Consider the following 24,897-nt stretch of genomic DNA (forward strand, 5'->3'; position numbering starts at 1 on the left):
CTGGTAATGACTATGTCATCAATTCTTGTTTTACTAGTACTACTCGTGGTTGCAGTAGGGAACCAGACTATAGTTACTTTATTCCAGATAAACATTCCATATAAAGGTTTTGTAGCGTCATGTGGGTCAATGCAGCATCATCATACTGTACTCGGCAAGCTGCTCGAGGGAAATTGCAACCGCACTTGCAATTTCCCAGAATGGCGCCTTTCGAGTTGTATATTATTGTTTGTCTTTAAATGTCTTGATTAATTGAATGCACAGGACCTCAATGGAAACAAGCCCTGTGCCTTTTTGTTATGGGTTATCCTTTTAGTATAAATCTGTACCACCGCTGTACCTTTTTGGTAAAATCAAACGTGTTGTTGTTGGCGGATATTATGGTATATGGCTGCAGGCAAGTGATTGATGTTGATAATGCTTTGTCCCTGCAAGGCTGTGATCATCAGCATTCACAGGCGGTGTGTGTGTGTGTGTGTGTGTGTGCGTGCGTGCGTGTGTGACACTGGCGTGACTGTGGGGGACTGTGTGCGTGCGTGCGTGCCTTTAACACCAGCCAGCTCTATGCAAAGCCAACCACGGTCCACACAGTTTGAAATTGGCTAAGCTCTCCTCCCTTTGGCCGTGTGGAACTGATGTGCGGCCACTTGTAGCCGCGGTGGTTCTCTAAGTGGCCCCTTAGCGCCCCCTATAGGCGTCCTTGGGGTTCCAGCCTGCAGGCCGCACTGTGGTCCGCATGTAGCCTGGCTAATGAGCCAGACTCAAATCACACTGTCGTGTGGTATTTGAGTCTGGAGATGCTGTGTATTGATCTTGTTTCCCGGGAAGGGGGCGGGTTCAAACATTTTCTCTTTGACGCAATTGGTCAGAGCTACTGTCAGTCAAAGGGCTCAAGCATTGAACGTCACTGTACCAAAGCCTGCCTTGATGTTAGAGACGAGAGGTCTCGCTGTGGCGTGCAGCGCGAGAGGTCTCGCTGTGGTCCGCATGCAGCTCCTGCCTTGTTGTTAGAGAGGAGAGGTCGATGGCTGCCTGGAGCATCAACCTCTACAGTTCATCATGTCCTCCCTTAATTTGTTTGTTGCTGCTCTCTGTGTGTGTGTGTGTGTGTGTGTGTGTGTGTGTGTGTGTGTGTGCGCGTTTGTGTGTCCACTGTCACTCACTCCTCTTTCATCCTCGGTCATTTTGTCATTTAATTTTCCTTCATGTCTTCTGTCTTTTCTACTCGTTCAGTTTGTGAACACGACGGTTGGATAATGAAGTTTACTCCTCGCCTGAAGGATTATCATTATTACAAGTAAATCACTTCCTGTGTGTTTGTGTGCGTGCATGTGTGCAGGCCTGTGTGCGTGCGCAAGATTCACACCTTGCTGTGTGATTATCACAGTAATTTGGAAATCAATCTGGCAGAATTTAATTGTCTCAGCTGGGAGGACGTGATGAGAAGAGACAACCCACCTCTACGACATTTATTAATTAAACTGTTCTGTCTGTTCTGTCGATGCTACGTGACTCTCCACGTAAAGGGGAAGAGGGACTCTCTGTGCACCAAGTGAATGGACGTAAAGTAGGTAAAATGTCCTCTGTGTTGTGTGGAAACCTCATCAATTTCAGGATTTAAATTCAAAAACAGGGAAAGCAGCAGTCGGCAAGCTCAAAGCGGGTCGCTTCGCATCACGTTCTTGATGCTTTCGTGTGACGCTGTGGTGTGATCAAGTGGGGCGTTCATTTATGAAAAACATAGAATTATAGAATTATGGGGATAAGAGGTCTTCTGCATGCCCTACAGCAACGCTATATAAAAAAAATGGCCATAGGTGTATCACTGTGACGACGAGAGCCAGTTCGTTCAGAGGAAGGTGACCTCCTAAGAAGTGTTGTTGCAAAGTAAAGTCCACCTCATGAAAACTCAATGAGTTCCTTAGTGTGATGGATGAGGGGAAGATGCTGGGTTTAGACTAATGCCTCATTTAGACATGGTCGTGCACCGCCCTGGTGACCCGCTAGGTCGGCCATTCTTTTTCGCTCTACACGATGCACAACCAAGTATAAATTAAGTGTCCCCTAAGATGACTCATTCATTTGTGGCTGCACACACACACACACACACACACACACACACACACACACACACACACACACACACACACACACACACACACACACACACACACACACACACACACACACACACACACACACACACACACACACACACACACACACACACACACACTGACTATGTTGCCACTTGGCACATAGTGTTTCACAGCTGTGGAAAGTGTGAACATCAGCAAAAAGTGTCTGTCACGCACGCACGCACACCACGTGGAGATGAGACTTGACCAGCGGCTCCATTTGAGGTCAAAAGCTTTGACTGTTCCTCATTGAAGGTGTCGTTAAAACAGCCTTTTCTTCATGAATAAATCAATTCCCAGCTTGAAACACAGTCACGGTGTGTCAACGTTTACGTGCTAGAAGAAAAACAGCCTGAGATTTAGACTCTCGTAGATGTATTCATCGATTCTGACATTTTCAATCTACGAGAGTCAAACGGCACTATAGCCCCATGGTAGTGAGAGCTGCACCCCCCTCCTCAGAATAGCTGTACAAATGCCAAATCTAAGGCGCTTACCCTGCATGCCCCACCTATCAACTTCTAGAATATACGGCAACCTTCCCCGTGTTTCTTCACTAGTCCGATCCAGAAGAACACAGTTTGCCGGGCCACTGCTACAGAGCTGCTCATGAGGTTATATCTTCCCTTCTTCTCTGGAGTCCTGCCTCAAAGCAGACCAGAGGTAGAAAACTGTCGTTCCCTGATGTCATGGCTAGGGACACATGCATCAGTAAGCAGGAACTGGGGATGGCAAGGAAGGGCCGGGAAGTCTGGCGTGGCATCCGCTCTCAAAGGGCACCTATACGGACGGCTGCAATTCGAAACTGGCCCCCGTAGAATCTCAATCCCCCACCCACCCCTTTATCCCCTCACTGTATATGTTTTTGTATATTTGTCGCCAAATGTTATGATGAATTTAACATGGTGGACCCTATTGTAAACAAGTGTAATGCTGGTGTCGTCCACAGTTAACAGTTTTGTATTGAGTTGTGCTTGAAATGTACTGTAATTCTCCAAACTGTTAATAAATACTTCAATCAATGAATCAATGAATCAATCAATCAATCAATCAATCAATCAATCAGCATTGTGAAATCCATAATCTCGACCACGGTCGAAAAATTATGATGACTATCGTTACACAACCCTGTAAAGTATACTGTGTATATTTCCATTGATCCAAGGTTGGGAACCCCGCGCTGCTGTACAACATTCTTCTTTCTCAAGAGAGCTGTCCCTAAGTGTTTATGCTGTCACGACAACATTAGCAAATACACTGACGCAGGCAAAGATGAATGGAGGAGCCAAGACTCTCCAACTTCTATTGATTTCCTGTTGTGTGTGTGTGTGTGTGTGTGATGTGGGATGGCCAGAGTGCCTGCCCCGTTCAGAAGAACATGACATTCACAGCACTGGAGAGCTTTGCTTGTGCAAAATGGGGTGGGGAGTGGACCAACCATACCCACTTAGGAGATTTGTTAACTATTTAGTTTTTGCGTACGACGTTTTGAGCCGTGACAAAACCCACTTAGTTTCCGAGGCAAGAACACATCTTAAGTCAGTCTCTCAAGCCTACCACAAATCACCATCACAAGCCAAGAAAATCCAACTAATAACGGCTAAAAGAAGCACCATTTAGCATGGAAAACAATCAAAGAGCTGTCGGTCAAGAATTCCAACTCCACCATCCGGAAAAAAAAGCGTATGGAAAACTGGTCTAACCATTTAAAAAATCTTCTTGGTAAGGAGGCCAAACTCCCAGAAGTTTTTCCGAGTGTACAGGTTTGGTTTCAGGTACGCTGAACATCGACATCAATACATCCCCATGTACCATCAATGAAGTTATAGCAGCCACCAAACAATTGAAGTCATCTAAAGCTTTTGGTCCGGATAATATTCCAGCATTGATCTGGAAAAATAAGCAATTATAATATCTATTGCTTAATCTCTGCAATCATACCTTCAACACATTCAAGGCACCGACTATATATGGCATAAAAACCAGATCACCCCAACACCTAAGAAAGGAGACCTCTCATTAGCCAATAATTATAGAGGAATTTCCTTAATGCCAATTGTTGCAAAACGTTACAAAAAACGTATCCTTAATCGTCTTATCCCCTTCGTTGAGACTCTACTTCCGAAACAATCCAAACGGATTTAGACGTAAGGTAGATCCACTTTGAGTCAAATCCTATGCTTACGTAGGGTTATTGAGGAATCACAGCTATGCAACAGCGATCTGGCACTAGTCTTTGTTGATTTCTCAAAGGCTTTTCATTCAGTGGACAGAGCCAAAATGTTTTAAATTCTTAAATTATATTTTATCAAAATGATCATAAAAGGCCCAGGCCGTAGCGTAACGGTCTGGGCACCGGACTGGTAATCCAGTCGCAGTGTGCCGCGGGTTCGACTCCCGGACCCGACACGGCCTTTACTGCATGTCATCCCCCCATCTCTCTCCCGTTTCCTGTCAGCCTACTGTCTGTCCCTTCAAAAATCAATAAAAGGCGTAAGCCGTAAGCCGCAAAAAAATATCTAAAAAAAAAAAAAAAAAAGATCATAAAAGTTCTATATACAAATAAATACCTCAGCGATCATCCTTACTTCCTGACGGAGAAACACCATCATTCCCCATCCTTGCTGACATTCTCCAAGGTGACACACTTGCCCCGTTTCTATTTATTATTGTTGTTGATTATGTCCTTCGTATGTCAGTTGATACTATCAATGATAAGGGCTACCAACTAAACCTCTCGTCATCCTGCTAAATACCTAACCGACACTGACTTCGCTGATGACATCGCGCTTTATCAGTCAATCATTGGAATACGCTCAGGCTCTCCTTCAGTCTCTTGAGCAGGCCTCCAACTGTGTTGGTCTTTATCTCAGCGAGGCGAAAACGGAATACGTAAATATATGCAAATCCAACAATAACCACATTATAAAAACACTTAACAACACTCCTCTGAAACAGGTTGATGACTACAAGTATTTGGCTTCATATCTATCTTCTTCTCAAAAGGACTTTCAAACGAGGAAGGGTATGGCCTGGTCAGCCTGCAATGACAATATCTGGTCATCCCAGCTTAGTAAGATGTTAAAAGTAAAAATATTTAGGACGACCGTTCCGAGACATGGACAATTTCAAAGAAACAAGAGAAACGGTTGGATGGCACTTACACCCACCTTCTAATGAGAGCGCAAAATCTGTCTTGGAAGAGCCACCCATCGACTGATCTAATATACGGCGACCTTCCCCGTGTTTCTTCACAATGAGGTTATATCTTCCCTTCTTCTCTGGAGTCCTGCCTCAAAGCAGACCAGAGGTAGAAAACTGTCGTACCCTGATGTCATCGCTAGGGACACATGCAACAGTAAGCAGGAACTGGGGATGGTAATGAAGGACCGGGAAGTCCGGCGTGGCATTGTGAAATCCATGATGATGATGATGAAGTGTAAAGGGGGCTTGAAATCATATACTGTAGGCTGATCATGCGGTCTCTGCTTTCCAGTTCAGGTTAAAAACTAGAGCAGGATAAAAACATGGCAGTCTATAGCAACTGTCTGTAGCTAATCAAATTAATAGTGGGTGTGTTTAGATGTGCCGGCAGTTTAGAAACCGTCCTCCAGTGACATCAACGATGGGGAATACAAGCTAATAGAAACTGCAGGCTTTCTAGTCCTGAAAAGTTGCAATGCGAAGATGGAAGCCATCGTTCTCACGATAATGACAATCTAAACATTGTAAAAACATTTGTAAAAAAAATCTGTCTAATGATGATGTCACTGGAGGACGGTTTCTAACCTGCCCACAGCCCTCCTATGAGAGACAGACTGAGTAGAAAAGAATCGTGCCATTTTACGCAGGATTATTAGTGAGGACCTATTATTATAATGAAGATAGGTTGAAAAGTGGTGAAGTGGTCCTTTAAGAAAAACAATGTGAGTATTTTTTTTCCACCACTGCACGCTGTAGTTCTAGTGGAAAACAAACCACCGGTATACACAATGAAATCCCCCTATAGGGTTTCATTCCCTCGCTGTGAGAAAAGACTGGGCTCAGAGGACAATCCCCACTGAATCCCTGCAGGCTCCCAGCTCATGCCAGAGATTCTGAGCCGCCCGATCCACCCACAGCTCGCATCATTCTATATAAATGTGAAACCAAAACCATAGCACAAAACCAGGCATGGTTCTGTGAATAGATCGCACCGAGCGAGGACATCGGGGTGACGGAGGGAGTCTGCAGGGATAGACTCTGAGCTGATCAGCTTAGAGAAAAGCCAAACCGATAACGGACGACTTCACATATTTACACATTAGGTTCACACAGTATCTATATAGACAACAGTATCGGTTGCTTTTTGAGGGGCGCTACTATAGCCCCTCCAATGCATGGTTTCCCTCTTTAATCCACAGTAGCTGCTGGTGTTGTGAAATGTTCACAAACCAAATCAAAGTGGCCCGTCCGTCTCAACCATGTACCAAACAGGAGATGCCAAAAAGTAGCGTTTATACGTGTGGTGGGGGGCTCAGAGTGCGTCCACTAAGGAAAGTAGGCTTTCTAATGACACAACCCGCCTTTTTTTTTGGTGAGTAGCAAAAACAACGCTAAATACGAGAGGCTGGCCTGCATTCATGCGAGCCCCGGAAGTCGAGAGTAACATAGCTCTAAATGCAACGCATTAGAGATATGGACCAGAGCTAAGTGTGTAGCATGGACTTTTTAAATAGATTCTATATTGGACAAAACTTTAGGCCAGTGCCTGGCCTAAATACATAAGGCAAGAGATGTGCACACAATCTTCTCTGTACATTTCAAACGAAAGCACAACTCAATACAATAACTGTTACTGTGGACGACACCGCGATAAAGCGTTACACTTGTTTACAACAGGGTCCACCATTTTCAATTCATCGGAACATTTAGAGAGTACTAAGGCCTTTATAACTGCTGTGCTGCCATGACAACTGAATCCTGCTTTCGTGGCCCACTGCGGGCGGGACGGATAATATGAGTCCCAGAGGGCGTGCTTGAACTTGACAGACCACTTGAGCAGCTGCACATTTCCAAAAGGAGATTAACCAAATGAACCCTACCATCCCTATTGTGGGCCAAACAACGGGACAAGTTCTACGTCGCCTAGTTTTAGCAAAGATGTTTGGTCTGGATGTAAAAAAGGACTGGCATTAGTATGCGCGCATGCTCGCACACACACGCACGCACGCACACACATTTAACATCTTTATTTGCATTCACATTTTACAAGGAATTTCTTGAACACAAACAATAGTGGATGCGCAAGGTTGAAAGAAACTCTTCAACAAGTGCTTCAGGATACAGATCACGGGTACAGAAAGCATCGCCTTCTCCATATATGGCGACACACACACACACACACACACACACACACACACACACACACACACACACACACACACACACACACACACACACACACACACACACACACACACACACACACACACACACACACACACACACACACACACACACACACACAAAAGGTATTTAACGTCAACCCCTGTTCAGGTCTGTGCAAATGGGACGGACAGTGGAACAGGGGAGTGTGTGAAGGACTTTATGAATTCATAACAGTCCTGTGCGTGTGCGTGTGTGTGTGTGTGTGTGTGTGTGTGTGTGTGTGAGAGAGAGACGGAATGAAAGCCGGAGACGGGAAAGATGATAAAAAATAATGAGCGGGGAGGAAGGTGAAGATAGAGAAAGATTAATAGAAGTGAGCGAGGGTTTGGGTTGATGGGAAGGTACTCTGTGAAAACGAGGGTGATACAGTGTAAAAGATAAGTGCACATCGCATGGAGCGCTATAGCCCATTCTGACCGGGCACCCATTTTGGTGTTGGCATCATGTTATGCTTTAGCTATTTAAAAATAGCAGATCTACAAGCTCATATCGCGCCACCGAGTGGCGCGATACGAGCTTGTAGGTCTGCTATTTTTGAAAAATCGAAGAACGACTTGACATTTTTTAGAATCTGATCTCAGGTCAGAATGGGTTCATCAGACCAGTGTGTGTCCGGCGGAAACCTCGTATGAATCTGATCTCAGGTCAGAATGGGATAGAGGAGGCCCAAATGGACACGGAGTGACTGTAATACTGTGCTTTGATGAAACGCTTTGTGCAGGCACTGAGGCTATTGAAGTGTTGAGGACAGAGGCGGCCGGGAGCAGCCGACACCGATGCCTTCGGGCGGGGGTCCTTTGATCTGCAGTGGGCCTGCTGTCTTCACACTGTGACGGCAGGTATATCTGCTGCTGCTGCCCAGCGTGGAGACTGAACGAATGCCAAACTACACTCGCCCCTTTACCAACTCGCCCCGGGGCGTGCAGCCGGCGGAAGTGCGCAGCCTGGTATTTCCGAAACCTAAGTAAATTATGCTTTAAAGGTTAAACCTACGCTTATTCCTAACCTTAACCTCAGTAAAACTATGCCTGAACCTAACCCTATACCTAAACTTAACCCCAGTAAAACTATGCCTAACGCTAAACTTATTTCTAACCTTATTCTCAGTAAAAAAAAAACTAATAAAGAATACATGAACCGCGGCACCGAGCACTCGGCGGAAAAATCGAGGGGCGAGATGGTTTAGAGCGACCGTAGCCGATACCAACTGAACGAGGCAGGTGAATATGCAGGAATTGTATGCAATAAAAGGTGTCTAAATTCACAATCCTTTTTTTCTCTCGCTGTGGCTCTGAAAGAGACAGCCTTCTGTAAGAGTGTCTGTCTGTCTGTCTGTCTCCGTCCGTCCGTCCGTCCAGAGCTAATGTCACGAACCCTTGAACCTATCAGCGATATATTTCTTGTGCGTTATAGGCGAACGTTATGCTGGGCAAGAACGGCTATACTGTATCTATGCAGAAGTACAGTACCATGAAAATGCAAGTCGCAGTACATTGATGTTGTGCAGATCAACCCTTGCAGGTCAGAAGACCTCGCAGAAGTCAATACTAATGCAAAGAACTGTGAAGACACGCAAAGAAGAGATTCAAAGATTCTGAAGACACGCAAAGAAGAGATTCAAAGATTCTGAAGACACGCAAAGAAGAGATTAAAAGATTCTGAAGACACGCAAAGAAGAGATTCAAAGATTCTGAAGACACGCAAAGAAGAGATTCAAAGATTCTGAAGACACGCAAAGAAGAGATTCAAAGATTCTGAAGACACGCAAAGAAGAGATTCAAAGATTCTGAAGACACGCAAAGAAGAGATTCAAAGATTCTGAAGACGGCGGAAAGAGGAGAAGAGAGCGAGAGTGAATGAGTGAGTGAGTGAGAGGGGGAGGGAGGGAGGGAGGGAAAGAGCTACAATTCAGTAAAACCTGCTCTAGCATGAGTTGAATCTAATTGATGGATTGCAGTGAGATGACTCACCGCTATTTTTAGCTGCAGAGATGTGAATGCTGCTCCTGTGCATGTGTGCGTGTGTCTCTCTGTGTGTGTGTGTGTGTGTGTGTGTGTGTGTGTGTGCGCGCGTGTGTGTGTATACAATAATACATGTGTGTGACTTTTGCATGTCTGCATGTTTAAATGACTATAGGGAGAGAATTCAGACGAACCTGTGATCTGACAGACATCCTCTATGCCCACTAAGCTATACTACTGTTTAATTTATTGTAAACAATAACCATGTGTAGCAGAGTGGCTTTAGGTTGGTACCGTACGTGACCCCCGACTGGGCTTCCCCGTGGGAGGAGGTCTATACAGAGGGGTGAGCGTATCAGAGTGGCTCACAACCTCAGCCTGCATAGTGACCTAAAAGTCTAATATATCTCCACCGAGCTATAGGGAATTGCCTTTGGCATAGTGGTGAAGATGCTGGCTTTCCACGCGCGAGACCCGGGTTTGAATCCCGGGGCGTTAAACACATGCACGCCCTCACATACGGCGACACACCGACCTTTGGACGAGCACGGGGTCTTCAGGCCCTCCTCTGTAAATGGTAAATTGTGCCTTTATATACAGTAGCACCTTTATCCAAGGTGCTTTACACATAGGTAGTGCGTTACAGTCACACACACTCACACACACATTCACACACCGACCGCGGAGGAAACAATGCAAGGCACCAAATGGCACATACTGTAGGGAGATATTAGTGGTTCAGAGCAACCTTCCGCTCATGCTTCGCAAGGAACCTCGGGAAAGCTTGCCGCCATGTTGCCTGAAAGAGAGACACATGCCCCAGAGCCGAGGCGTCTACCTTTTCATGTCTATGCGGTTCAGAGGACAGGGGCTCAGGGGCACTTCGACACTAACACTGGGGGAGCCCGGGATCCAACTGGGAACCTTGCGGTCCCCAATGGCCGCTATACCAGCCGGCAACTCTACCCCTGAGCCACTGCCGCCCCACCGAGACCCGGGCTTTTCCCCCCGGGCGCTATATACACATGCACGCCCTCACACACACACACACACACACACACACACAGCGACGCGACACACTGACCTGAATGCCTATGGACGAGCGCGGGGTCTTCAGGTACTCCTCGGCCTTGGACATGAGCACGGCCTTGTCGCAGGTGGCCACCACCGCCGAGGCCGAGCCGTGGCTGTCCGTGGACGGGTGCCTCTTGCTGGACATGGCGCCCGCCGCCTCCATGGCGATGGTGACGGCCTTGGCGCTGTCCAGGCTGTCCGTGGAGTTGTAGAGGGCGCCGCCGCGGCAGCCCAGGCTCAGGCCGCCGAGGCCGTCCGACGCCCACATGCGCGAGTGGTGGTGCAGGTGCCGCGCCTCGTGGTACGCGTCCTGGGGAAATATACGTCGTTTATTTTAACCCATTCTGACCTGAGATCAGATTCACACGAGGTTTCCACTGGACACACACTGGTCTGATTAACCCATTCTGACCTGAGATCAGATTCTAAAAATGTCAGTCGTTCTTCGATAAAAAAAAAAATAGCAGACCTACAAGCTCGTATCGGAGTCACACACACTCACATAGCAGATCTACAAGCTCGTATTATGAGCTTGTAGATCTGCTATTTTTCAATAGCTAAAGCATAACATGATGCCAACACCAAAATGGGTGCCCGGTCAGAATGGGTTATTTTAGATAGCACGTTATGTGGACCAGCGGTTCCCAAAGTGGGGTTCCGGGGACCCCCTCAGGGGTCCTTTAGGGGAGTCCAAGGGGGTCCCCAGCTAAATGATATAGTTTGGAACCAAATGGACCCTTATTGGTCTGAAAACTTACTCTGAGTGTACAAATGGAACCAAACTTAAATTGACATTGATTTTACAATGTTGGGGGTCCCGGAAATAGAAATGCCATTAAAGGTATATTCAGTGATTTCACTCAAAAAACCTTAGGTTTCGTTTTTAGTAGGGAGGATTATCACAACAAAACAAAAAAATAAGTGATATTTGAATTAAGTGAAATCACTGAATATACCTTTAAATGGCGGTCCGTAGCCTAATGCATTTCAAACTGGGGGACCTTGACATTTAACGGGTTGAGAATCACTGCTAGAGCCGTGAACATCTTCTCTTATGGGGGTCCTTGGCATATCTCTTCAAATGGGGGTCCGCAGGCAGATTAGTGTCAATTTGGGGGTGCTTGGCATGACAAAGTTTGGGAACCACTGATGTAGACAGATGCATTCTATTGTGTTTATAGTTTCAATGACAATATACGGATATTTTGTCTGTTACATGGATGATAGGTTCTTAGTTTACTTATGATCTAGTCCTATATGACCATTTCCTTGCATTTGATGTATTACCACGTGTTGTTTTTGCTTACTGTATACGTCGCTCTGGATTAAGAGATTCTGCTATAGTGTTAGTCTTATAGTGTTTAGACACAAATGCATTTTGGCGGGCCTCGGTGGTGTCGTAATGGCTGATTTTAGACTTGGTTGCATGCTGAAAACAGCAGATCTACAAGATCACACAACGCGTCGCAGAGCGTGACGCGTTGTGTGAGCTTGTAGATCTGCTATTTTCAGCATGCAACCAAGCAGAAAATGACTTTTAGTTCACATTTTAGTCTAGTTTGAATGTGTTGAATTGTCAATATATTTAGTCTCAGTTTTATAGTCATCATAGCTTAGTTTTTATTTAGTTTTCCTTGGTGGAAAAAGGTAGTCGACGAAAGTTTTTGGTCATAGTTTCACTCGACGGAATAAACACTACCTGTCCTAACACTACTACTATACACTACGGTTCAGTTCTTTTTGGTTCTTAGTCCATGAGCCAGAGCTACAACATTAGTTGGTAAAACTAGCTATTATAACTTGTTTATAGGAAGCAAATTAATACATGATAACCCTTCCACAGTAGTAGCTTTTTCATATTTTCTATTCTTTTGCATATTTTCCTTCATAATGCCTCATTTGCATATTTAAACATGTAAAATGTGTAATACAATAAATCATTGTCTTCGTGTATAAGTAATCAACCGGGGGGAAGTTTCATGGTGATAACAATCTAATATAGGTATAGTTTTGCACACTCAATACTCCCATTTTAGGCGGGAACCCATTTTGGTGTTAGCATTACGTTATGCTTTAGCCATTTAAAAATAGCAGATCTACAAGCTCATAGCGCGCCACCGAGTGGCGCGCTACGAGCTTGTAGGTCTGCTATTTTTTAAAAATCGAAGAGCGACTGACATATAGACATATAGAAGACATTTTTAGAATCTGATCTCGGGTCAGAATGGAAAACCCGTCAGGATGTAGAAGACATTTATAGAATCTGGTCTCAGGTCAGAATGTGTTAAGGACTAAGAACCAGAAAGAAGCGGTGGAAAGGGGGCGTATACCTGTGTGGACTCGGTGCTGCTCTGGGCCGTGACAGAGATGAGGGGCTTGGAGGTGGTCCGTGGCGGGACCGGCGGCGCAGAGTTCTTCTTGTTGTTGTAGCCGGGCGTGTAGGTGACGGCTGAAACACAGAGGGGGGGGGGGGAGACACAACTCTAAAGCTGTACGGACATTTAGAGCCTTTTATTTAGGTGCTAAGTATACAAAAAGACTAACGTTAGTCTTTTTGTATACTTAGCACCTAAATAAAAGGCTCTAAATGTCCGTGCTGCTCCAGTCTCTTCTCCTTATGCAACTTTGATGTCCCTGCACCTGTGAAGCACCGGATCAGCCGTTTCAGGCTTGAGGCGCGTTGGTAGACTCCCTTTTCTAACTCTAAAGCTGTGTTGTTCTATAATATATAATGTTTCAATATTGTATTATTTTCGTAACTTTTTTTTTTCTTTCTTAAATTGTACATGCAGCTAACTCAGTCAGGTAATTCAAGAGAGCGCACGTACCTGATCAGGTGACTAGTCACATGCACTCTTTGCCTGATCAGAGCGGCTATTTAAGCGTCTCTGCCTACCTGTTCATTCCTGGCCTCTCTCCTGCAGTGCAGACGTGCATCGCTGGCTGCTGCTGCCTCCCTGCCTCGCCTTGCTGCTAACCTGCTGCTCATGAGGTTTTACAAATCCTACCGCCTCCCCAGCTCTGTTTCTAGAGCCTACAGGTGGGCGCTATACTCTCCCCTCTGCCAACCTGGCCAACCAATGCTCCATGAATTCAAGGCTTCATGAGGTGTGTCATTGTAAAATAAGTCACCTTTTTGGGTGAAATATTCCTTTGACCACTTAAACCGCAAATGCTAGTGAATTCGTCTGTTATTGTACGAAACGTGTCTGCTTAAAATATATCCCTGCATGAAAGCTTCCCCCCCACAATACGGATGCCGGGGTTTCAATGATTAATGCATAATGCATTTTTTTATGGTCATGTGGGGAGACACCAAACTGGGCATGGAGCTGACACAGAACCCTGCCTGCCTGCTTCTAGAGCAATGTCTTGTCTGTCTGTAAAACAACTGCCCTCTCCAGGCCGTGAATTCAGCATTTACTATGGTGAAATAAATGCAAATGCCACTCCTTTCCATGCCATATACTGTATATGTTATGTATACCGGAAGGCATGCAGCATTCAGGAGAATTGCTTTTTTTCCCCAAAGTCTCCTGAACTTGAACGCAGAATCTTTCATTGAACACATTTGTTTCGAAATCCATGTTGTACACACCGCATCTCCACTAGCTAAAGAGTGCTGCGTTGCGGCCCGAAAATAGCTGATCTACAAGCTCTCAACATGTTGCAGCGCGACGCGTTGTGAGCTTGTAGATCTGCTATTATATATTAGCCATTTGACGCAGCAAATGAGGGAAAGCTCAATGTCTTTCGAGAATAAACAAGGAATGAATGAACGCTGAAAAACCCATTGTCGATATGCATATAATTAGGCATGCTCTTACTAGATACTGTACTGCATGTTTTATAGAACAATTTCTGCAGATTTAGTTTGTATCTAGTGAATTGTTCCTGTTCCTGGAAAATTCCTTCTGTTCAAAATAAGCTAAAAAACATAAAGTATGAAATGCAATTCCAGTCATTCCAATCAAATACCCAATATAGGAATAGTTTATTTCTCTCAACATAATTCTGAACATGTGAAAAAACAGGGCAAAATGTAATTTGCCCTGATGAAGATCTTCGGCGCAGTTGAAACATGGCAGTTACCTTTTAATACATTATTTGTACTCCTAGTGTTGACACTTGTAACTAGTGTTGCCTGTTTATATTTCCTGTGAGCACCCGGTTGTTGGCTACAACAGAAAATGATCCAAAACAGAGAAGCACATCCAGCAATAACAATAATCCAAAAGAATAATGCTTTCCCGGTAACTATTCTGCAGGATTCGACAGAAACGAATGGAATGCTGCATGCTCTATATACCGACCAGTTGAGCTGCAAAGGGATTGTGAGCCTTTTGTAATGAGGTACAGTATGTCAACTCTTTCTGCAGTGACTCGATATACTGTATATCACCATCACAACAGGAGACCACACGACACCTCACATATTAGATCTCCAAGTCGATATCTGATGTATATCATCGGCAGACCTCGAAACCTCACATGTTAGATCTCTATGTCGATATCTGACATATGGTGAAAATTGGTGGTCAAAGGTCCGGGTCAAGAAGGTCGTTTATTGATTAAAACATGGTGCTTCGTACATAACTTCTGAATTATTCATGGGTCGAGACCGATTGCATTTGAAGGCTTGTCTCTCTTTCTCTCTGTCGAGGCATTTCACACCACTGCGTTAAGGTCAGACGTATTAGTATAATGACGTGAATTGACATCTACATTTTGGCATTTCACAGCTCGACTACCGGTATATGCAGATTATCCACATCTCCAGGAGGGTGTTGTCGGGGTGATGCTGGGATGTGCAGTTCGTTCAGAACACAGAGGCTGCGTCCGAATTCATTCCCTGTGCCCCATATAGTGCACTACTTTGGGGTTCCGCCATTTTGTTTTAGTGCTTGAATGTGTAGTGAGCATTTTCACACCCTAATGTAGTGGACTGAAGTATCCCACAATGCACCGGGAGTTGTAGGGATCATCCGATGGTCACTGCATTGCCTCAGCGAAGCAAACCTATCCCATAATGCATTGCGCAAGCTCGCTCTTGAGCGCACATGGACGCGTTTGGGCGCATGAGCTGCTTCAGCATGCTTGATGCGCTCCAACTCAGATGAGGCAGAAGTTGAACCAGCGAAAGGAATCGACACGTACAAATGTACGTACTTTTTAAACGTTCGTTTCCCCCTCTCTTTTCTTCCCTGGCGGATGTCGAAGCTACACAGATCTCGAGACAAATGATCTGTGCATTTACTTGCAATTGTTTTATTGATTTGATTTGATTTATGATAAAACAAGTGTATTCATTTGCAATAGCATCACTAATCTGATTCATTGTATCACCCAATGGAGAGGAGAGGAATCAGTTGCTGTAGAATATATTTGCGAGAATAACCTATTTTATCACAAATGTAGGCTAAATACATGCATGTGAGACATTAATTGTGTCACGAACATATGTTTTATTAATATTCATGAATTCCTGCCATGAAAGAAAATATTATATAACATTATTTCATTGAATTACGATAAAAACATAAAAACCTAATTATGTAGGCCTAGATAGTAATTTATTGGACTGCTGTTTCTTTTAACACCAACATTCTTTACCAAAAGTAGCCGATCTACAAGCTCACAAGGCGACGTCGCGTTGCTTATAGATCGGCAATTTTTTTGGCGTATTCCCCCCACAGGCATAGCGGGGGTTCATGTGGTTAATGCTGATGATGTTTTCATATTGTCAAGGTGGTGCACATATTGGTTCATATTGCTGGATAATATGGATACAATATTAGGCCTAAATGCCTGCAAACATATTTTCATTAACCTAGTTATTCATTCATTCCTTCCTTCCTTCATCCATGCATTTAAAAATAATTTAACAAACTGTCCTTGTCAGGGAGGTGGCTCTCTATTGTTCACGGCAGCCTGCAGTCACTTATTTGATACAGTCCGTTTCTAGCAAAGTTTTAACTAATTCAGCAGCAGTAACATTAGCGTTTTGACTGGTTTCTCGTATAGTCAGTTGATTTGAGTGAAACGGCCGCGATGATTCGTTTACTTTTCAAACAGTTCTTATATGAGGCGATCTGAAAAAAAAAAACCCTATGAGGATTACAATGCAAATAAAAAGTACATGAACCCACGGATTTATAGCGCCCTCTACCGATGTATTACAACGTAGTTGTACGTTTTAGGACTATGGCAGAGCATTAAGCCAACACGCACACACACACGCACGCACGCGCACACAAGACAAAGACTTTTTCTTTGTATTGCTTGCTAAAGAATGTATTAATCCCATATTAACTGACAAATTCGACCTTCTCTGCACCACGGTGGGTTTATGTGTTTGTTGCGTTTGCTGATGCTCATCTCAGTCAGAGTTTGCCCGCGGGCACAGTAAAGGACAAAAGGAGAAGTGTCCTCAAAGGGCCCTGGTCATGTGGCGCCTGGGTCCTTAGCACCGCCCAGCAGAATCTGGCTTTAGTTTGGGATCAAAGCCACGACATGGCAGAAAGGTTGCCCCACGGTAAAGGTCACACACTGTTCTATATTTCCCCCACGTATAGGAATATGATATGCTGTGAGTATTCATCACAGAACAATAACACCCAAGAGCCTGCATTAAAGGAGACTGATACAACAGCTGAATGGAAACACATTGTTGAAGTGTGTAAGGGAGTCAAGTGCACTCATGACTCTGGCATTGTGTTTGAGGAGTGATGCTCCATGCTGGTAGAACGTTTACAGTCTTATTCTGTCCAAATGACAGAGAGAGAGAGAGAGAGAGAGAGAGAGAGAGAGGGGGCAGTGGTGGAGTAAAGTCAAAGTAAAAAAAAAAATCCACTTATCTTCATATCTTCATATCATTGGTCCCCACTAATGTGATCATCTATTTTGTAAAAACAGTCATCAGTGTAAAAACAGTCATTACGATGAAAATACATTTTAGTCGACTAAATCAACTGTCGATTTAGATCGTATGATATTTAGTCGACTAAAACTAGACTAACACTAAAACATTCCAGGTGACTAAAGTATGACAAAAACTAAATGAAGTTTCAGTCCAAAGACTATGACTATGACACAAATAGAAATTTGCTGCCAAAAACAACACTGGTTTTTGACGTGCCTGCATGTGCTTTTCAAACAGCGCACAGCGTGAAGCCGACTAAAAACAGCTCTTCCAGTCTGAAGAGCATCAAAGCTGAGAGGCCTGGCTGCTGTGGAACATCGATGCATTGCTCAACATTTGTTCATTTCAATGACCCTCTTTTTGTCTGGTATCCCAAATAGACATCCCACAGGCAAATGTTGTACTTTTAACTCCACTAAAATTATTTGAAAACTTTAGTTACCATGCTTACTTTGGAGATTTTGATTATTATTACAGAACATGCATTAACCCATTCTGACCTGAGATCAGATTCTAAAAATGTCAGTCGTTCTTTGATTTTTCAAAAATAGCAGACCTACAAGCTCGTAGCGCGCCACTCGGTGGCGCGCTATGAGCTTGTAGATCTGCTATTTTTAAATAGCTAAAGCATAACATGATGCTAACACCAAAAGGGGTTCCCGCGCAAAATGGGTTAAACACGTGACCACGTCAGCCCTACATTCCAGCCAGGATTAATCAATTCATTAAATCAGACCGGCCACGATTCTTTCCCCGTGCAACCCCTTATTTTGAAGAGCCAAAAACCGTAACCTGATGTTACAGTGTGTTACTTACGAAGTTTACGAGTGTGTGTCGCGACAGACCGGATGGCCGTCTCTCGCTCGGCGATCACAAAGGCTGACCTCGCGGTCAGCCATCGTTACGTTTGCTATGGGCCATCAAATAAACCTCGTTTTGACCAGAAATGCCATCTGGGACAAGGAATTGGAGATAATGGTGATCTGCGCACGCAGATCATGAAGTCCCGATTGGCCCGTGCCATTGCTGTTCACACCATCACCTAGCAACCTAATGCTAATGCAGGTACGGTAGCATTACTACATGATCAATCATAACGACTATGGCGGGCACTCATTTCATTAAAATAAATTCATTAAAAGCGCCCATTCGATTCATAAACACGGACCCCTTTTCCGGACGGACCGGATGTTGTTGTGAATGTGTGTGTAGCAGCTACAGTGACAATAGCCACACCACTCTAGCGGCGATCGACAACAACGGGAGGTAAGAATAAATCTATCGCGACTAGCGACTGGACCGTGGAGCGCTGTCTAACACAGGATCCTTTGTCATAATTAGACGGGATGATTTAGATCGCGATCGCTTTCATCAGCTAAACAGGGGAGGGAGTTTTTCGATGACGTCTCACTCTCTTACGCAACACAGAGGATTGCCCAACAGGCGCTCGTAGGCTGTGGAGCGATGTGCGATCCGTTCTCAAATCATTAAACTTCGTCTTTTGGACAATACTTCGTCCTGGGCGTTACTAATAGAAAGGACAAAGAACTTCGTCCTGGGCGTTGGGGGTGTTAATAAGATGTAGATCTACGTCAAAAGTGGGGAATGGGTTAAAATGAGCCGATCTCCAAGCTCAGAATGCGTCGTAAAGTGACATTGTGAGCTTGTAGAACTGAAAAAAATATATATTTTTGTCATAGTTTTAGTCAGTAGCCTACTTTAGAAACTTCTGGGAAGAGGTGATAGGGGAATTCCTCATGAGTCATGACGCACGCTAACCTCACGATATTAATTCCTCATAGGGTATACTGTACGCTGGGAGGTTAAATGAGAATGTTTTCGTCAGTGTTTTAGCTAACAGCAAGCTATACGTACCTCCACACACAGCAGCAATTAAGGTGTTTCTTACGAGAGAGAAATAGTGACTGTCGTGTGAGTTCTAAATGCACTGCCTCCTCCACACTCACTCCCCAAAGGCTTGGCAATAACAATATTTTCTCCTAATTGCACAGAAACCAGAGAGGGAGGAAGGAAGAGAGAGAGAGAGAGAGAGAGAGAGAGAGAGAGAGAGAGAGAGAGAGAGAGAGAGAGAGAGAGAGAGAGAGAGAGAGAGAGAGAGATAGAGAGAGAGAGAGAGAGAGAGAGAGAGAGAGAGAGAGAGAGAGAGAGAGAGGGGGCCATTATAACGTTAAAAGTAATGCTGTTTCCCCATGGTGTCTCTGGGGCTTGGAACGTGGACGCTGAAACAGAGACAGCTCCAGAATATCGGGGGGGGGACTATGTGGGGGCTGGCTATTTAGAGCGGGGGTGCAGTATCTGTTATGGTCAGAATGCCATCCGTCGAGGGAATATAGGACAATTCAGACAGCCCAGCAAGGTTTAACACGAGTACTTCACTGTAAGATATATTTGAACATGGTGACACGGCAGAAGGGGAGAGGAAGGGGACTTGGAGAGATGGAGGAGGAGGGAGGAAATGGGGTAAGCGAGGGGAGAAGAGGAAAAGGGTGCAGTTCTTTCCTTTGTCTGTTACTATATACTCTCACTGTGTGCGCGCGTTCACAATGTGTGTGTGTGTGTCTGTGTTCAGAACTTGGCCCGTCCAATCACACGCTGGGCTTCACCTAATCATTGCCCTATATGTCCCTCTCGGACAGAGGTTCTCCGTGCGTGTTAGTGCATGAGACGGGCCTCTATGACCTCATCCTATAGTGTGTGTATAGTGTGTGTGTGTGTGGTGTGTGTGTTTGTGTGTGTAGAGAGAGGGGCCTCTCCTCTAGTGTGTATATGTTTGTGTGTGGTGTGTGAGTGTCTATGTGCGTGTGTGGTGTGTGAGTGTCTATGTGCGTGTGTGGTGTGTGAGTGTCTATGTGCGTGTGTGGTGTGTGAGTGTCTATGTGCGTGTGTGGTGTGTGAGTGTCTATGTGCGTGTGTGGTGTGTGAGTGTCTATGTGTGTGTGTGTGTGCGGTGTGTGAGTGTCTATGTGCGTGTGTGCGCGTGTGGTGTGTGAGTGTCTATGTGCGTGTGTGGTGTGTGAGTGTCTATGTGCGTGGGTGCGTGTGTGTGCGCGCGTGTGCGTGGATGGGGCCTCTTTGTGTGTGTGTGTGTGTATATGTGTATGTATGTCCTATGAAATATCCGACAGGGGCTAATGAATTTTGGTTTACATAGAAGTCAGTCGAATTGGGTTCGTGGGGAAGGGTGGGCTAAAGAGGGGTGGAGAGGGTTGGCAGCCCAAACCACTTTTCTTCCGTGAGGAGGAACCCCAAAAGCTACAGACTGCGGTGAAACCTGCAAGGAGGGTTTAAGGAGCCGCAGGCCCGGGAGGCAACCGCCTGGAGCCTCCTATAGTGTCACCAAGATCTCATCAGCCATCTTCCCCACACCGTGCGCCGTTCGAGTCATGTACCGATAGGGACAGCATTCTAAATCATACATAGACGCCAGACAAAGCCTGTTGCACCACGGTGGATTTCGAACCCACAACCTCTGTGGTGGTGGTGGGCACACTGGGCAGGGATTCTACCACTGTGCCAGTGCCACCCAAGCGCCTTGGTTGTTATTATTTGTTTTGATCGATGGGCCCTGATGAAGGCAGCTCTTCCGCAAACGTTGGGGGATAAAAGTCAACAACATTAAAAACACATTGAAACCTGATTGCGTGCCTCTCTGGTTTGTTTGATGTTTACGCGCCGCTGTAGTTGGAACCTGTCCAACTCTGGGTCGGTGCCACTCGGTACATCACAATGTTTGTCCGTTTGTTTTCGCCAGCCAGCCGGCTTTGGGAGAGGTGAGCCGTTTAAATAATTCATGATGGGAAAGTACCCGAGGCTTCTTTCTGAATATGACCGTAACAACTTTTGTCCCTATACCTCCCCAACCTGACCCATACTGTATACAGAAAAGTTTGTTTTTATAAATATAAGCCCCCACAACCCCCCCATAAGTTAGCCTATGCCAACATCCGCGTTCACTTTAAGAGAAAGAGTTTTCCTCCACCCCCCGATACACACACTCAATACACACACTTTAGTATTATTGCCACAAGCACACACTGTTTATCTGTCGCCAGAAACGATTGCATGTCCGGGAGCGACGCAGTACGAAGTCAAAATTACATCCGGAGGGCTTTGGAGGGCTGAAGATCCTGCTGGATTCCCACTTATGGAGGTTTGAAAGTCCTGCTTGTAACCGATTTAAAACGGAGATCAGATCTAACGTCCAATAGCCGGTGGTGACGGAGGCGTTGCATAGCAACCGGATCAATGTTAACCCATTCTGAACGGGAACCCATTTTGGTGTTGGCATCATGTTGTGCTTTAGATATTTAAAAATAGCAGATCTACAAGCTCATATCGCGCCACCGAGTGGCGCGATACGAGCTTGTAGGTCTGCTATTTTTGAAAAATCTAAGAACGACTGACATTTTTTAGAATCTGATCTCAGGTCAGAATGGGTTAATCAGACCAGTGTGTGTCCAGCGGAAACCTCGTATGAATCTGATCTCAGGTCAGAATGGGTTAAAAGCCGCCGTGGCCCGTGGGGCTCAACCACACAGAGTATACGTTGGGGTCCGTACTGTATATACAGCAAATAACGTCCCCTAGCAGTCGGGTACGTACAGTATGGACATGCAGACAGAATAAACAGAAGGGACTGACGTGGAAACAGCTGGAGAGGATGGCGCAAGACAGGAGAGGGTGGAAATGATTCATCAATGGCCTATGTCCCGAAAAGGAATAAAAGTAGAGAGATAACAGGTAAACGTTGATCCAAATAAGTCTTCTACATTCTCTAATTGTGTAGACTTGTAAATCAAGCAATGCAGATGTTTAACAATAGTTTAACTCTTGAGAGCGTAAAACGAAAACAAATGGACCATTTTACAGATAAAGATCTAGGCGGGGGTTCATTGGGTTACCAATGCTCTGGTTGAAAAGCACTGGTTTAAATGGTTAAGAGGTGACCATTAATTAACTTTATATGGTCTTTAATGTCCACATCGTATCATCCACGTGGCAGAATGTTTCATCGCTCCGGCTTCGCGCACAGAGAGAATCAATCACAACGTGTTAGTCTATGTGCAGACAGTTTGGTGAAAAATGATATTTTCAGCTATCTTCAGAGAATTGCCAGCCGGCGTTGTCCTCGTCTGTCAAGTCACGACCGGCTCCAAATTGCCCTCCTTTCTTTCCCTTTCTTCGGTTTTCTGGAGGTAAAACATTGACCCTGCTGACGTGGGTCGTAGTTTTATCGCACAGTGTGACAGCACTGTGACAGGTAGAATCAATTCAACTCACGGATTTAAAAGAGGTGGGTAATCATTTTTTTTAATAGTAAGCAATCTAAGAAAAATAATGTGTGCAGGGTACAAGTGTAACACCCAGTGGTGTAAAGTACATTTACTCAAGCACTGTGTACTTATTTTGCAGTACTTTTACTTCTACTCCACTCCATCTCAGAGGGAAAATGAACGATATACTGTACTTTATTTCCACTACAATTATTTGAAACCTATAGTTACTTTGTAATGGCCTTCGGCCGTTACATTGAGGTGTTTTCAAAAGACCTTTTTTACATGATTTTACACATTTAAAAACTTGTGAAATGGGACATTCTGCATAATGAGAACTTCCTACTTTTGGTACCTTATAATACATTTTGATACCAATACTTTTGCAGTAGTTTTGCGCAAGTAAGTATTTCCGGACTTTTACTGGTAACAGAGTATTTCTACATTGCAGTATTGGTAACTCGTCGTAACACCCAGGATCCGAATAGGGTCTCCCCTGTATTTGTAGCGAGCCCGGTCCCCAAGCGGAAAGAAAGGACATGTCTGCATTTTGACCCTTCCTATTAGGAGCAGTGCAGGGACGTGCATACGTAGACAATCAACGGGGGCTTCAGAACCTTCCCGGCTTTTACCCGTCTGTAAAACCACTGCCCTCTCCAGACCACGAATGCAGCATTTACTATGGTGAAAGAAATGCAAATGCCACTCATGTCCATGCTTTCCGAGCCTTAACTCTGACAGAGAGCGAGAATTTGTACTTGTACGGAGTAGTACGGCCGTTAAAGGAAATGTGGTTAAAATACACACCGTGGGCAGAGCAAACGTTGACAAATGAACGGCGCTTATACCCAGAGCGAGTGCTACATCTCTCTGACTCTGACCATCCGTGTCTCAGCCAGCCAGTCACCCTCAACCAGACAACCCAATCACTCACTGCAACGGCCCCTTCACAGAATGAACTCCTCAAACAGGATGAATGGAGAGACAGCAGGGCTGAATGAGAGTCAACGGGTGAGAGAGAGAGAGCAAGGTGAGGACAGGCGAGAGAGGCCATTACACGACTGAGCGAGCGTTAAAGAGGTAGGGAGAGAGGGGTCAGGTCACTTCTTTTCTATGACGTGTTAAGTTGTTATATTGTTACATAATCGGTAACATGTAACAATATGCTTGTAGCATGTATGCTTTGACACATTCTGACATGCCAATACAGCATTTTCAATTGAGAGAGAGAGAGCGAGAGAGCGAGAGAGCAAGAGAGCGAGAGAGAGAGAGAGAGAGATTCAGAAGCATGATTCAGCAGCAGACCGGAATACAGAATAGAGCATTTATTAAAGGGCCACTTCACCCTAGATCTTATTTTAATGATGTTTGGGAGACAAGAAACACTTTCCCGTTTTTTTTTTTTTGTGTGTGTGTTTGTGTGTGTGTGTGTGTGTGTGTGTGTAATATGTGTTTTTAAATATCTTAGTATTAAGTGTCTGTGATGTCATGGACAATGGTCTCACTGCTGGATTACTACAATGACCACAATGCTTTGCTGCACTCACCCTACATTGTGGAGAGGGCTGTCTTACTGAGACAACATGTAGTCCAGGAAGGAAGTGAGACCAGTGTCCATGACATCACTGCATGGCACTTTGAAATACAAATATCTAAAAACAAACACGTATTACACACACAAAAACTCCAGGAAAGCGTCTGTTGTCTGTCTCCCAAACATGTTACTGCAAGCAGCGCTTAGACTTCATCTGAAGTGAAGCGCTTTTTTTGTTAATATATTGTCCCTCTCAAATAAAAACATTGTTTGAACACATCAGTATTTAGTTTACATGTTTACTTTGCAAAGAAGTCTCTGTGTGCGTGCGTGCGTGCATGTGTGTGTGTGCGTGCATCTCCATGACAACCACATGCACTGCAGAGGTTTATGCAGTAGCTACCTATTGTAGCAGACCAACAGCACTGTCTCTGTTTAGTGCATCCTCCAATATGGAGACACACACACACACACACACACACACACACACACACACACACACACACACACACACACACACACACAGCTGCTGAGAAACACAATC

The 24,897-nt window shown here is 44.9% G+C and overlaps 1 protein-coding gene across 1 annotated transcript in view; it reads right to left on the reverse strand.

The window, feature by feature from the left end:
- LOC310877772 (uncharacterized protein) overlaps positions 1-24,897 on the reverse strand; it is a gene marked incomplete at both ends in the record, with an annotated part of 412,147 nt that overhangs the window by 16,553 nt on the left and 370,697 nt on the right. Inside the window, 2 exons of the mRNA XM_083791721.1 lie at positions 10,614-10,913; positions 12,934-13,052. Of these exons, the coding sequence (XP_083647847.1) occupies positions 10,614-10,913; positions 12,934-13,052 (419 nt within the window). The remainder of the gene's footprint in view (positions 1-10,613; positions 10,914-12,933; positions 13,053-24,897) is intronic.

The sequence above is a fragment of the Protomyctophum parallelum genome, assembly GCF_964188405.1.
Source record: "Protomyctophum parallelum genome assembly, chromosome: 20".
In the NCBI taxonomy this organism is placed as follows: domain Eukaryota; kingdom Metazoa; phylum Chordata; class Actinopteri; order Myctophiformes; family Myctophidae; genus Protomyctophum; species Protomyctophum parallelum.